The sequence below is a fragment of the Notothenia coriiceps genome, unplaced genomic scaffold, assembly GCF_000735185.1.
Source record: "Notothenia coriiceps isolate Sejong01 unplaced genomic scaffold, NC01 NC01_scaffold00024667, whole genome shotgun sequence".
NCBI classification, from domain to species: Eukaryota; Metazoa; Chordata; class Actinopteri; order Perciformes; family Nototheniidae; genus Notothenia; species Notothenia coriiceps.
Genome location: NW_011357368.1, coordinates 95,137 through 110,419, shown reverse-complemented (window position 1 = coordinate 110,419; position 15,283 = coordinate 95,137). Strand labels below are relative to the sequence as shown.

Genomic DNA, 15,283 nt, shown 5'->3' with positions numbered 1-15,283 from the left:
GATGGATCAATTGTGACATTGTATGATTGTTGTCTTCCGCCCATATTTTCCGAAATGGGAAGACTTTTGGAAACGGCTCGAAGCGTGAACGCCAGTAGAGTAATGACCTATTTCCAGCTGATTGTGGAGATAGTACACATTGCCTGTAGACCATGGAATGACAGAAAGGGAAAGGCATTATGGGTAGACACGTGTTGGACAGGTCCGCATTTATTGGAAACTTCGAAACTTCCAATTCTCTAAGAGCAATCAAAGACGATAAACACTGAGTTAAACATTTAAATTCCATACAGGTGGAGTAGTTTCTGTTGGAACATGCGGACCAGGGTTGAAACAGCTCTGTTGCAATAGATTATACACAGCTTAGTGAAAACGAAGAGCAGCTAAGACAAGATGTGGTAATTCAGTAGACTGAAGTGGAGGGAGACAAAAAAGAGGGAAGGTGAAAAAGGAGATCGGGGAGAATGTTGGCTGGGTCCCACAAGCACCCATCAGCACCTCCTCAAAGGTCACTGGAGTTAATAAGGGCCTGATGAGGGACAAGTGACATACATGTGGTAAAAACACACACAAAAGACCCATCTTGGGAAAAATAGAACAGGCTCACATTGTCTCATCCCAATGAGAACTGATTTCAAACGAGCATCAGTTCCAATAAAAAAGTAGAACAAGTATAGAAAAGAAGTGCAAAAAGGGCATCGCTACTGTACACACACACACATTCAAAAGATGTAGAGGAATGGCCACATTGTCTGTTTTTATTGCAGTGTGCTGATAAGCATCACCTTTTCACAGTTGAATAGTGGTTGTTGCTGTAACACACATACGCACTCAACGGTCACTCACACTGTATCATACTCAGTAATGCATTATTATTTCATACCAACAATAAAACCAGTGGCTGTAAAATGTCGATCTCTTCCAGCAATCTCAAATAGTTGTATCAATGAGGTTTTATTTGATCTCAAAAGTGAAAAACAATAGATTCAATAATCTAATATTCCTTATTAGATTGTGTAACTTCACTCCATTTTCAGGATGGGTGGAGAGAGTCTGGAAAAAAACAACCTTTGATCAGAGCACAAGACATTTAAGGATAATGTTTATAACTGTATTATCTTTGGACAACACATTGTACATTGGCAACAATGTACTGTAGAAGGGCTATAACATACTGAAACTGTTAACAGTTCAATTACAATATTCAAGCCAGATTCAAAAGATCATTGTATTACTTTTAGTTTCAGGAATTGGAATGATATATCTTTTCATCTTTTAACTTTAACATTAGTGCAGACACAAACACACCAGTGAGCACACAGACACACACATGGTCATTCACACACTAATCAGATTTGACTACTTTGCCTCAACAGAAAGAGACCATTATATAACGTTCTGGAGGGTCCGAATCATTTCTATTAGTTACAGAATGTCTCTCTCTACCCACCACACAAGGTACCATTAAAACAGAATTAGATGGTAAGCCAACATCCTTCTGGTCTGAACCATGGGACCACCTGTCTACAGGAAGAGAGGACGGAGAGATTTACATTCATTTAGAAGAAGAGAGTGAGAGAGGGTGGAAACAGCAGAACATGGACAGAAGTACTGTACCGGCTCCGAGCCTTGGCCTGCCTTGCTCAGTTAAATGCATTAAAGATGTTGTGTTTCGTTGTGTGTGTGTGTGTGTGTTACTGTGTGTGTTACCGTGTGTTTTTGTGTGAGTGTGCTTGCTGATGTGCTTGAGTGTGCCGTGTACACTCTTTAAAAAGGCCCAGAGCAAGCCAGGGAATCATTTTCTCCCTATAATAAAGTCAGAGAAACTTTCTGCATGTAGTACACACACTCATTTGCATCCATATTCGTCTGTTTAGCTAAAACAAGACAGTTATGGCTTGCAGAGTGATTTTCTCAGTATAGATGAATATGAATTCAAAAGTAAAGAGAATTATTGTAATTTCTTAACCAGCGCCAGGCATGGTTTCAACTATTTGACGATGATTGTGGAATATTAAATCACTGCTTTCTCCGAGTCAGAGGGATGATTTGCTCTGACACATGTTTGTGTCATTTAACATGTTGTTAGTTCATACAGAGGGCTGAATTAGTGTGTCAAGCTTTCCCTAAATTCAACTAAATCTTGGCAAATGTATGCAATAAACTCCCAATTGCTTAGAGCAATGGAATTCCTGTCTAATGCCTCATGGCTTTGTCCCATCTACATAAGACGTATGAAATGGTGAGAGTAGTAAAAGTGACAGCCAAATTGAAGCCTTTCCTCTTCTTTGCACCGATCAGTGTCCTATACTGACTCAGGGACAAAGACATTCAAAGCCTGTCAGTCTGTTGCAATAGGGTGATGAACACACACACACACACACACACACACACACACACACACACACACACACACACACACACACACACACACACACACACACACAAAGAGGCTAGAAGGAAAGAATGAAGGGGGAAAAGGGACTGGATAAGAAAACACCCGAGCTGCTCTCAAGGGACTCTGGCTCTCGGAAACAATCACATTGGCCTCAGTGTCTCCTCTGCAGTGGAAAATGAATAAATGAATAGGTGGAGTAGGAGGCCTCCCATGGGCAGGGTCCTGAAGCCATCTGTGAAGGCCATCAGTGTGTCCCAAACCTGCTGTTTCCCTACTGAAGCAACATGTCAGTCTGGAGATTTACAGCCGCCCGGAAAGCACACATGCACGCCCGAGCAGTGACACACTCGCACACACAAACATCAAAGAGGACACACTCATAGGTGCAGCCAAATGTGCATCCATGTATATTTATACAGAGAGAGTGCCAGGATGCAAAGGCACAGACAAAACAAATATTGGCACAAACATACAGTGGAAACATAAGTGCACTCTTCACACACACTCCCACGTGCACGGACAAACACTTGGCTGGTGCACAGATTTACACCCTTTTGGAAACACAGGCTAATAAATAAATCCTTTTCACTGGAGACCTGCTGACCTCTCTTTCTCACTTCTTGTCGCACACACACAACGACAGAGGTCAAGGTCAGCCAGGGATGAGCGGAGGGTCAGAAGGAGGTGAAAGTGTGTTGCTGTGTGTGTTTGTGGGGGGGCATGCAGGCTGATAAAACTGTGCAAAGGGTCAAAGCCTCCCTCTTTGGCTGGGGGTTAGCAGCCGCCATGGTCGGCAGTGATCTGTGACCCAATCAGACCCCTAGAGACGAGGCGGCCTCGTCAGGTGGGACAGTGGCCACTAATTAGACATAATCTCCCATCTCCTACTTGTCAGTGTCTTTTCAAACAGACCAGAATAATCAGCGTGACTCAGGGAGGCTGTCTTTGGGTGGCATTCTGCTTTTGTTAGGTGGAAATAGCCTCTGTGGCTTTGCTGGCTCTGCTATCAAGTGTTGTCTCTTTGCAATAGAGAACTAACCACGATGGGCTCCAAAAGGACAAATGGATCCACTTTTTTGGGCTTGAAATTATTTTTAATAGAAGTGAAACTGTTAGGGTCTGACGCAATAATAATAATAATAATAATAATAATAATAGTGTATGCAGATTATCCTGCAGTGAGAAACTGTTGGAAACAAAAACGTTGGTCCCCTTCACAACTCTGGAACAAATGGCAAATGTTTTCCTCCGGAGGTTAGGTTATTTTCCACAAGATGTTTTTATTTGTCTGTCTTTCAGCACGGATGCAGAAAAACTATACTTGCCAAATTGTCATGAAACTTGCTGGAAGAGTGCGGCAGGAGCCAAGGTTGAACCCATTAAACAGGGGAGTGGAACCAAATCATTTAATAGGGGGAATAAATGATTAATTATTATTTTTTGATAACAATTCAAAATGTGTGCAGCCTTAGCTAGCATCTTGGAAAAGTAAATGTAAACAGTAGAAAGGTTGTTGTTAGCGGATAATGCACTGTCAAGTTGTTGGGAACTTAAAAATTAACTAATTTAAGCTTGTTTTGGCCCAGTTATGTTTTAACCCACTAATTGTTGCAGCACTTTACATCATATTGACAGAAAGGCTGGATTGACTTACGCAAGTCTTCGCTTCTTAATCGGCCTTTTTGGGCATTACTTAAGCAGTCACAAAGCTCTTCTTAAGCATGTTCTTTTTGCTCTGCCTTCCTCCTCAGCACCTCTTGAGCCAAAGGACAACTGACCTCTGCCTCCAATTCAATGTTTCTTTACTCCTCCTTGTTCTGATGACAAGCCGTAGTTAAGGTTTTAGTCGCTTTTACTCTCAGATAATTATTTCTATCATTTTTTTTAATTGCAGCTGAACTCTTTCTGCACCTCACCACACCTCCTCTCCCAGGATTCACGTGTAATAAATCTCAGGATAGGCCACACATTTTACAAGAGAAGCATTTCACTACAGGATTATGCTCAAAGTTGGATACATCTACTGCGTTCAATTAGCAATCTTAAAAAAAAATGTTTTGTTGTTTAGCAAAGAAGCTGAAATAATGTGATTACTTATTGTTTCTGACAAAACTAAACTAAACAAATGGTTTTAATGTTTTGGTGCAACCACAGCTTCATATCTATCGTGATGAAGCAGGATGTGAGCAGTAAGCACATTGAAATTAGGACCAAAGATTCTAGTGAAGATCCATACAATTTACATTGACACAAATGTGCTATTACTGAAGCCCTTAATGTCCCCCATTGGTATGTGTCCTTGGTGTAAGCACAGACTGCACAGGCTCAATTGTCTGATTCCTTTCCATGAGCAGATTGCAAGTCCAAAAAAAGGACATACTTTTTCCCACTGCTTGAAACAAAAACCCCACCAGAAGCAGCTCCAACGAGCCAGCTTCACAGCAATCGTTCTTCAGCATTTGAAGTGTTTATGGACATTAATGATCCAGCATTTCAAAAGAACAGCACATGTTTGGCATAGCAGAGCACTTGGGCAGGAGGAGAAAGCATGTTCTTATGGAAAATATGTAATCAGAAGTATGGGATGTGTTGTGTGGTCTGAATCCAGCAAGTACCCCTAGGAAGTCAAAACATCAACTGTCCGACTGCAGAGACATCCAAGAAATGCAATGAAAAACAGGTGTTTCAGAAGAGGAGCTTCTTAGCTGTGAACACAGATGTCAGGTGTACAGATGTCTTGCTGTGCTCCTGCTGTTGGTTTGACAAAGAAGGGGTTGCAAATATCGAAATAAAAAAAATTAATTAAAAAAAGACGATCGATTTCTAATGATCTCTTCATGTGTAGTCATAGACAGAAGGACAGGGAGAATGCAGACAGAAAGAAACAGCAGTCGGCAGAGGCTCAGCTCTGTATTCCACCGCAGAGCTCTTGTGGCCGTCTAGCAGAACCGAGCCAGATGTAAATGATTTACCCTGCTTTTTTTGGTTTTCCGCTCAGCTTACATGATTTTGGAAACTTGTGATCCTCTTGAACATGTACTGAATGCATGGAACGAACCCTGCTCACTATCTGCCATAAATGGAGTGTTTCCAACATGTTCTGCATACTGATCCCTGGCCAAGACAAGCACAAGGTCAATCAGTTCAGTGGGCCCGTTCTCCATCCATTGAATATCATTTTAGTCTTTAGTTGCCTCTTTCTACATATTTATTTATTTTTCCCTCAGTCAGTCTCTGTTTGTCATCTAGCCTCTTTGCTGCAATCGGTTTATGCATCGCTGTGTCTGCGTCTCTCTTTCAGAACTTTTAAGTTTAAGGGATGACAGACACACAGCAGATCTTCCTGGAGACCTTTAGGACAGACAGAGAGGACACAGGAACGCATTTCACCACACATCAGTCAGCCTCCATGAGGACACACTTAAACTATGTGAGAGCTGGCGCTTTTAAACATGAAAAAGTCACGCAACTATGTGTTTGTGAAGGATGCAGCACCGCAGCTAGGATACAAAATATGATTATGACATGGAAAGAACTGAATTGAAGCAGAATAGTCAATATAATAAGCAAAAAGAGGGAAGGCTGAGAGGATACACCCTGACCTCTAGGTCTGTTGTGTTTCAGTAGTAACCCCTAATCACATTGGCAGGCATCAGAGCTCATTTATTTAAATACAACTTTTGAGAAATGGTGTTTAAATCAGAACAAAGCAGAAAACCTTACCCATGTGTTGTACAAACCAAAATAAACTAATGTGATGGAACGAACCCTGAGCATGTCCCCATGTTCAATGCTTAGATACAGGGAGGCCAGGTGCAGCTGAAAGCACTTATATCAATCATATACTGATGAAGTCATTGCTCTGTGGATTGCTAATATGACATGCATGCAAAAGTATCGAAGTTGGCACATGGTGACAGGGTTAGTTTGAACTGCGTGTCAGGAGGAAGAAATGTTTCTTCATTGAAGGTAATTCAACTTAGAATGCTGCAATATCTCACAATAAGTCACGGGACACTTGAATCATCATGCAAAATTTGAACTAACACCGTGTTCTTGAGTTTTCATAGTTTTGTGTCTTCAGGTGGGTCAGGATGAAGCTGAATGAGCAGCAAAGATTTTGTAGCTTATAAACAATAAAAAAAGATGGAGCCCTGAAGGCCAGCTATATGGATGTGTCTTTTCTTGATGACCGTGTCTCCTTTCCCCCTCCTTTAATACAGCTTTCAATATGCTGCATGGTATAGCTTTCTCTCCCTCTCACTCACAGTGGCTGCGCCCCACCCCTCCTCCTCCTCAGAGGAATGAAGTATTTGTTTGGACAGACTGTGAGATCACAGTTGCTGAGGGTGGGTGCAGCTATCCAGACCACATAGTGGGACATTACACTGCTTTTTAATTATATTGCACTACACAATGTGCATTAGTATGGATCTGAACATGTCTCATAGCGTGCACTGCATGTGCTATAACTGCAGGGGTTTGCAGAACAGGAGCGGGTTAATTCATCATGAAACAGTAAATATGACAGATGGAGCTCAGAGGGCAGCCTCCTACATAACGAATGGGAAACTTTCCACTAAGTGAATCCAAGTGAGAATGCCAGAAGGTGCACTTGTCTCAGTATGTGGCCACCACAATCAAATTACATATCAGATCCCATGTCATATGTTGGTTCATTTCTCCGTAAGAAAAACAGCTTTGCTCTCAGATGGACCACCATGCATCTTTGTGGTTCTCTTACCGGCTTAAAGGGTGTTATGAGCCCACGGGATCATGGGATCGTCATGATCAAGGGATATTTTTAAAAGCCATTCAAAATACTATATAACCTACTGTTCTTGCATAATGTACATGTATGTAGCTTCTGGTCCCCCTTTGTTAAAACTGTTAAGAGGTCCTCCTGTGCAATATTTATCAACTGATCCTTTGACAATACAGTCATGAAAAATGTACAAATCCAGATTAAGAGCAATCAGTTAGCATTCCAATCCTCAGCAGCTCACGCATGTTCATGGATGTTGCTTACATGCCTGCAGCTACTTCACAGTAAAAAAAGCCTCTAAGGCCTGAGGAGTCTAAAGAAGTAGAAGAGAGGAGGGAGGTTGTGCTTGCCTGTGAGACTACTTCATGATGTATGAGCAGCTTTTGTCTTTGTAGTCACCCTACTGTAGTATATTTTTCAGCGTTGTGATTTATTCATTAGATAATATACAATATAATAGAACATTTAATAAAAAGGATAAGTAATACTGGGATTTGTTTAAGTGTGTGTTTTGAAACTACACCGTAATGAAGAGCACGGTCATCTTCTGGTCAGTGCAGTCAATATGAGTGAGTGATGATAAAACCCTTGGTAGTTTTGACCTTCAGCTATCTGAAAGAGCTCCCCTGGCTCCCTCATCACACTCTACACAACCTCTGTCTCTGCCTTTCAACACCAGCTTATAAAGAAAGAGGCATCACACCGACAGCACACACAAACATACACACAGAAGGAAATACATTACAACGCGAGACACAAGCAACTAGCTCAGCACTTACACTGTGTATGTAGCTACAGCTGAATGGTACTATTAATTAAGCAGTACACTTGCTTTGTTGCATCATGTATGGCAGAAAAGGGGAGATTCCTAGGCTATGTGTGCTGCTACAAGTAGACTAAGCCCACAGTGAAACCTTGACACCTCATTCTTTCACATCCTTTATTGTCGCATTAACCCTCTCCCAGGAAGCACACCCTTTTCCAACAGATTCATCAACTATAGCCCCATCCAGGCATCACACTGACCTCCGGGAACTGACCAGTGAGGCCATGTTGACTCACTACCCTTTGTCTTTGATGAGCTGTCCTTGCTGGTTGTGTCGTTGGCGCAAAACCAGAGGACCAACCCCTTGCCTGGAAGGCATGGTGTCAGGTTTTAATAAAACCCTATACTCACTGCCCAAACATTCAGATGATGTGAACCTGAATCTGAGAAATGTCACTGCCTTTAGTAGTTCCTTTCATGTGTTTTTGTCCTCTGTAAGGAACACATTTTTTTTGTGAATAACACTTTAAAGTTCAATGATATACATTTATGTCTTGCACACCTTGAAACATGTTGAGAAATTGAAGAATTCTAACACTTACTAAATGCAATACTGAATGCAAACTGGCTGAAAAGGGACTAGGTATAAACAGTATACTAAATGGCACAATGATGCAAAATAGAACGTATTTTAATATTTATGTGATTGGAAAGAGAATAATTGATGACAGTATGACTGCTGTCTTAATTGTGACTGGTGTGCACGTGAGTCCTTAGGTCACATATGATCAGTAAGGAGCCAGGCCAGCCTCAAAGCCCCTCACTTTCTCTTCTCCTCTCTAGCTGCCAATTTACTGACAGTAGACCTACTGCTGGCAGCTTTGTTGATGTAGAGGGACGAGTCAACAAATCAACGGCTTCCTATGCCAAACTCATCACACAACGCTCAAACTGTGCTGCACTGGCTCATCCACACAGACAGATATAGACAGGAGTTTGCACACATTTGTACATGCTTGCAGCACAAAAATATACATGCAGCTATACACGCCTGTGATTAACCTAATGGTTACACTTTAAAAACACAGGTTTGTCACTGATGTGTGTGTGTGTGTGTGTGTGTTTATTTATTTATCTTTACCAGAAGCTAACATGATACAGTCACTCAGTTCACGGCCAGCAGCTAGGGGGCTGCCTGATTTAATTTTTTTAAGGCTAAGAATAGACTTTTATAGGTTTACCCACACCAAAGCAAACACCAACACATTTTCACAACAACAACAGAGGCAGTCAGATCAGCCAGAGCCAGAGCAAACTGAATCAGCTACTACAAACAAGCAGGGTGATTCTTAAAGACAAATACAATGTACCTGTCTTTATGTTTATCAACGTGTTTTTAAAATAAAAAAATGAAGTACAGCGTGAAAACAAACTCCAGTTAGACTACAGGAACAGCAACAGCTTACTCCACAAAGCAACCCCTCTATAAATATGACATGAAACCGCTCACGTTTTACTAGCCAAGCCAAATGTTTGAAGAGAGCAACCAAGTACATTTTTTCCAAGGATTATAAATACTTACATACAAGTTTTTTAATGGAAAATCATGTATGCATGTACCATACAATTGCCAGTAGTGACAAAGGCTTGTGGCAGGCCTTAAAGGTAAAAACTGGGTAATATATTTGTCAAAAGAACTACAAGGGAGGGGGATTAATGTATTCAGACAGAGACACAATGGTTGCAATAAGTCATCCTGTCCTTCCAGAAAATGATGGCTTTATGGGCTTCCTGTCAACAAGCATGCCTTCCGAGAAGATACCGTATCAGTGAGTGCATGTATATGTGTATGTGTGTTATGACCGGTCATGGTCAATGACAAATAGCAATCATTTAAGTAGTGTGCTGTGTAAAGGTTATTTCTCCAAGACAAGGTCAAAAACATAAGGCCATCATAATCATCAGATTACAATGAACTTTACAAAATACGTAAAGGATGAGTTGCCTCTCATTTTCTGAAATATTATCAAAGACTCCGATGTGGTGAGGCAGTTAGGCCTAACCTTGAAGAATAGCCTGTGCTGTGTCACCTTTAGTGTGTGTATGTGTGTGTGATTAAGAGCAGGGGCCCCTCAGAGCACTAATGACAGCTGATGATAGGCTGAGAAGAACAGCTCTATGACTGATGAAAGCTGCTGCGGCACTGAAGCAGAGAGAGGGGTCAGATTGTGGCTGTGTGGACCACGGCACACAAAAGATAACACTAATGACAAAGCTATTTCACCATTCACATTCACACATGCTTGGCCAACACGCTGACGGCTAATATAAAAGTTGCACTGGAACGAAATACAACAAATATTTTCTAAATCAGCTTCTTAAGGGGGGTTGTTAAAATCCAACCTGATTAGACCCATATTAGCAGAGTTCTGACTTTGTAATGCTTAATAAGTAAAAAAAACAACTTTGTAGCTTATCATAGATATGACTATATGTAATGATAATGCGGAATAGTTTTAAACCTATTATTCTTAGGATGGTAGATTTGCCAGACTCTTCTCGTGTAGTGTGTGTTTATCTTAAACATTTTCTATCCTTTAAGTTGTTACAGTTCATGGGAAAGATCAATAAATCATATGCCATTATAGGTTATCCTATTCGTCCCTATAGTTTACGGGAGTGGGTGCCTGGAGGATGACATTAACCGTTACCATCTGGCCATTGTGGTCACTAAAATAGTTGGATCAGCAAAGAAATGCCATTGCTATGAATAAAGTCCCATTTTTATTAAATGGGCCATTTTGGATTGGCGCCTGAAGCAGTTTTATCCACCAACTACCAGCAGCAATTAATACCACAATAATGTAATCTCTCATGAGTGCAGTTAAACTTTTCAAACAGAGAAGCAGACACTCAAAGAATAAGATGCCAGAGTTCAAACTGTTCTAATGTCCGATACAGTTAAAAGGCTTAATACTTATTCTACTTTGTATTTTGGCTACCCAGAGAGCACTTTGCTTTAAAAGTGTACCATATAAAATACTTATTTGTGGACCCAAATTAGTTGGATCTACAACTATAATAAACCAGGGAATACTTGAGGCAGGTTGCAGGACAGCTGAAACTAGGCTGTGACCGATAATGGCCGACTCCATCAACTATGACTTCAAAGGCCAGCCGAGTCTCTACTGTATAGCCTCGGGCAGACTACTCATCAATCAGGAGACAGCACTGAGGTGGTGCTATACATGAAGTAGATAGCATCATACATCAAACAAACTCTGGAAATGCTACCCTCCTTTCTGGCTGCGTCAGAAAGCTATCTGGTTTTAGCCCACACACGGCCTCGCATGTGGAATGCTTATATACAAGTTTTTTTTTAAACTGTGAATTTCCATGATCATAATCAGTGCTACAATCTCACCTTAAAATCAACACACTGAACATATTGGTTTTAAACTCATATTACGAGTTGACCTGTAAAAAATAGGATTTGACACCTGCTGCCGCTGGACATAGTATGTGAAATATTCAATACTGGCATATCTTCCTTGATATGTTTTTATTCACTCATGCCAGTGCTGAATACTTTGGGAGTGTGAGAAGGGAGTATGTGCTACACCCAAAAAGTGGGTGAGAGCCAGGCGGGTCCTTCTCTAACCTGACAAGAGTTGGTTGGAGCTGATCCATCAAGACTTATCTGATGTTATAAACATATAAACTTCTGCAATGTTTGGCTGTCTGTGTGTGTCTGGTGAAGAGAACATGGTCAGTTTTAAATAGAAGAGACACGTAGTTGATTGGAGACACCAAGCTGTACACTTTAACCCCACTAATCTCTCTTCAAAATCATTACTAAGTAAAATACAGCCTTGCTTTATACTGTCCATACAGACAGCACTGTGTACAGTAGGTGTCAGCATACAGATCTCTGTTGATACAGCATACACAGTCAGCAGACACATCCTGTATGTATTACAAAGGACATGGCACCAGCGATCCGACACACCACACAGTCTTCAGCCTTCAGGCACAAAGAAAAGAAGCCTCCATGGTGAAATGCTGTAATTGCAGCTTAACTGCCCAACAAAAACAAACAATTTGGTCATATCCTGCAAAGATGCAAACAAACAAAGGAAGGGGATGAGGACTACACCATTACATATCCAATGCTGTCATTTCAAGCACGCAGAGGTGGAACCAGGTTTTGCAAGTCACAAGTAAGTCTCATGTTTGTGAAGTAAGTTTCAAGTCCTAAACAAGCTATAAAGGATCTTGCTACGATAAAATCCTGACAGTAACCTAAAGATAGTCTTTGGCTTAGGGAAAAATGAATGTTTGACTTAGTCATGTGACTTGAGTCCAAATCATGTGAATGAGCCCACACCTCTGCAACTACGACTTTCTAGTGACAGTAATACACACACATTCCACTCATACTTTTACATATATTAAAGTTAGATTAAATAAGATTAGGGGAAAATAAATGAAGTCGATAACGTATATGATTATTTTCTACAGATTTATGAAAGGAGCCAGATTGAACACAGACAGGAATGAAAGTGGACAAAAACTGTAGAGAATTGAGTCAAAGAGAGAGGGGGGGGGGAGACCAAACCGTGGAGAAACGGGAGGGAGAAGGGCAACGTCTGAGTGTAGGAGACCCAGGAATGTTAATCCTCTTTGTATGTCTCCCAGCAATGATTAAACTTTTCTAATATCAGGCATGACAAGAAAAAACAGGTCACATATGGGTCAGCTGTGGGATAAGAAGAACAAGACCAAAGCCAGTGGTTATTCTCACAGCAGAACAGCATGAAAATCACACAATGCAAAGCCACAAATAAGTCGGTGTAACAGCCTGCGGGGCATTCATGCACAGAAACAGAACCAGAGCCTGTTGTTAGTTAGCATGTCTCATTTTTACGCTGGACTGGGTGTACATCAGTGGTAAAGTGGACATGCATATTTGCACCCTAAATGAAAGCAAGCTACATTGAGCTGTAACATGCTGGCCTGGTTATCCATTCACCACAATAGTTCGAGCCACGTGACATATGAAATACATCATGCCTGTTGCTACTGTGTGAAAATGTCCAGAGAAGCTGGCAGGCTGAGTGCAGGAGTCACAGAGAACCACTTAGCGGCTATGCTAGGCTAATCACAGGTGAAAGGTCAGTGCCAAACTGTGTGTGCTTAACCCCTACACTTCCTGGAAACTCTTCTCTCTGGAGGAGGATGAAGAGAGGACGAGCGCACATTTTCCACAGCTCGGGAGTCCCTGAGGCTCTGGACACTGGACATACCCTTCTTTTTCGCTGCATTTTTTTCCTCCCAGTCTCTCTTTTCCCTGCTCTCACCACTTTCAATGAGCTGCATCATTACCAGCCGATTTAAACACAAGGCGGGCAAAGAGTTACACGGGGAAAGTGAGGGGGCAAGGGTGGGTTAAGGGGGGCATGTTTGTGTCTGTTACGCACTGGTGTCAGCAGGGAGACAGATTGGAGAAGTATTTCCTTGCCTGTCAGAGGAAAGACCCTCTCACAGGAGGGCTCAGACATCATAAATTATCTGTGATTCTTTCCATGCCCCTCTCTCTCTCGTCGCACTCTCTCCGAGCCCAAATTCTAGTCATAGTGTCGAAAACAATCTGATTCATAATTTCCCCTGAGTGCCTCTGTGAATTAGCCCCTCACACAGCTCAACAGGCCTCACTTTCACATGGTGTCTTTTCATCAGCTTTCTGTGGTCACACACGCAGTAACTTCCAAGCCCGTCTGGCACCCAGAGCACACACACACTCTGGACAATCTCCACTGATACTTCGTTAAGCTCTAACAGTGCCATTTATCTCTGGGATCCTGTCATGTATTACTATGCTAAGTATTATGTTCAAGTACTGTTTTACTGGGCCTTTATTGTAAAATACCAAAGACACCCATACACCAACTCAGGCGCTTTCACACGCTCTCACTTGGCTCTATATATATTCTTCAATCAGAAGCAGCAGAACCCTGATCATTAACATTCTTACATTGAAGGCCAGTTTTATCACTCCAACCACACAAGGCAATCGCTCCCTTTGAAGTCGGGTTATAGTCAGCATCAGCTCTCGTGCCAACCGTTTATCTGCAGGATGTCAAACTACTGCTAATCTACTGAGAGCTGTGAGAAGTTGCCACACGTGTCTCCCACCTAGCTACGCAATGGACCTTATCCAACAAGGAAGAGCAGAACTAATCCAGTCTGGTTGTTTGAGGGTGAGATAGCCACAGAGTGTCTGCTAAGTATCTGACAGACGGATTTACACCCTAACCTCTGGACCAGTTCACTCATCAGGTTATACGTTCTTTGGATTCTTTGCTGGATGGGGAAAACCCCCTGCACACAGCAGATATAATGTACAAGGGATGTTCACACATACTGAGACAAAATAAGATACTGAATAAAAACGTTATCTAAAAGAGATACATGGGTTTCAGCCAGTATTCATTTATCCTTTACATGACTGCCCTCTTCTGGTCTAAGTTTATTTAAACTAACTCTATAGTCCATATTTAAAATGTATAAATGAAAGAGGGAACATTTTAATTGTTATTTATTGTAATGCAAAAATAATTTAGGTATTCTGCATCCTACAAATCCTACCTTGCACTTTAGCTATCGGTTGTAACAGTGCACTGGTGCTCTGCATACATGTGCTGTTGCTCAACTCCCAACAGGAAATATTTGGAATTTTACATTTGTTTTCGTTCCTCTCTGATCTCAGTGGGCACATACAGTGGGGCAAAAAAGTATTTAGTCAGCCACCAATTGTGCAAGTTGTCCCACTTAAAAAGATGAGAGAGGCCTGTAATTGTCATCCTAGGTATACCTCAACTATGAGAGACAAAATGAGAAAGAAAAAAAATCCAGAAAATCACAGGATTGGGAGAATGTCATATGGTCAGATGAAACCAAAATAGAACTTTTTGGTAAAAACTCAACTAGACGTGTTTGGAGGAGAAAGAATGCTGAGTTGCATCCAAAGAACACCATACCTACTGTGAAACATGGGGGTGGAAACATCATGCTTTGGGGCTGTTTTTCTGCAAAGGGACCAGGACGACTGATCCATGTAAAGGAAAGAATGAATGGGGCCATGTATCGTGAGATTTTGAGTGACAACCTCCTTCCATCAGCAAGGGCATTGAAGATGAAACGTGGCTGGGTCTTTCAGCATGACAATGATCCCAAATACACCGCCCGGGCAATGAAGGAGTGGCTTCGTAAGAAGCATTTCAAGGTCCTGGAGTGGCCTAGCCAGTCTCCAGATCTCAACCCCATAGAAAATCTTTGGAGGGAGTTGAAAGTC

The 15,283-nt window shown here is 41.7% G+C and overlaps 1 protein-coding gene across 1 annotated transcript in view; it reads left to right on the top strand.

Annotated features, from left to right (window-relative positions):
• The first annotated feature begins 11,070 nt into the window (after positions 1–11,070).
• Positions 11,071–15,283, top strand: part of hmcn1 (hemicentin 1) — a 59,231-nt gene continuing 55,018 nt past the window's right edge. The window contains exon 1 of the mRNA XM_010782700.1: positions 11,071–11,119. Coding sequence (XP_010781002.1) covers positions 11,071–11,119 — 49 coding nt within the window. The remainder of the gene's footprint in view (positions 11,120–15,283) is intronic.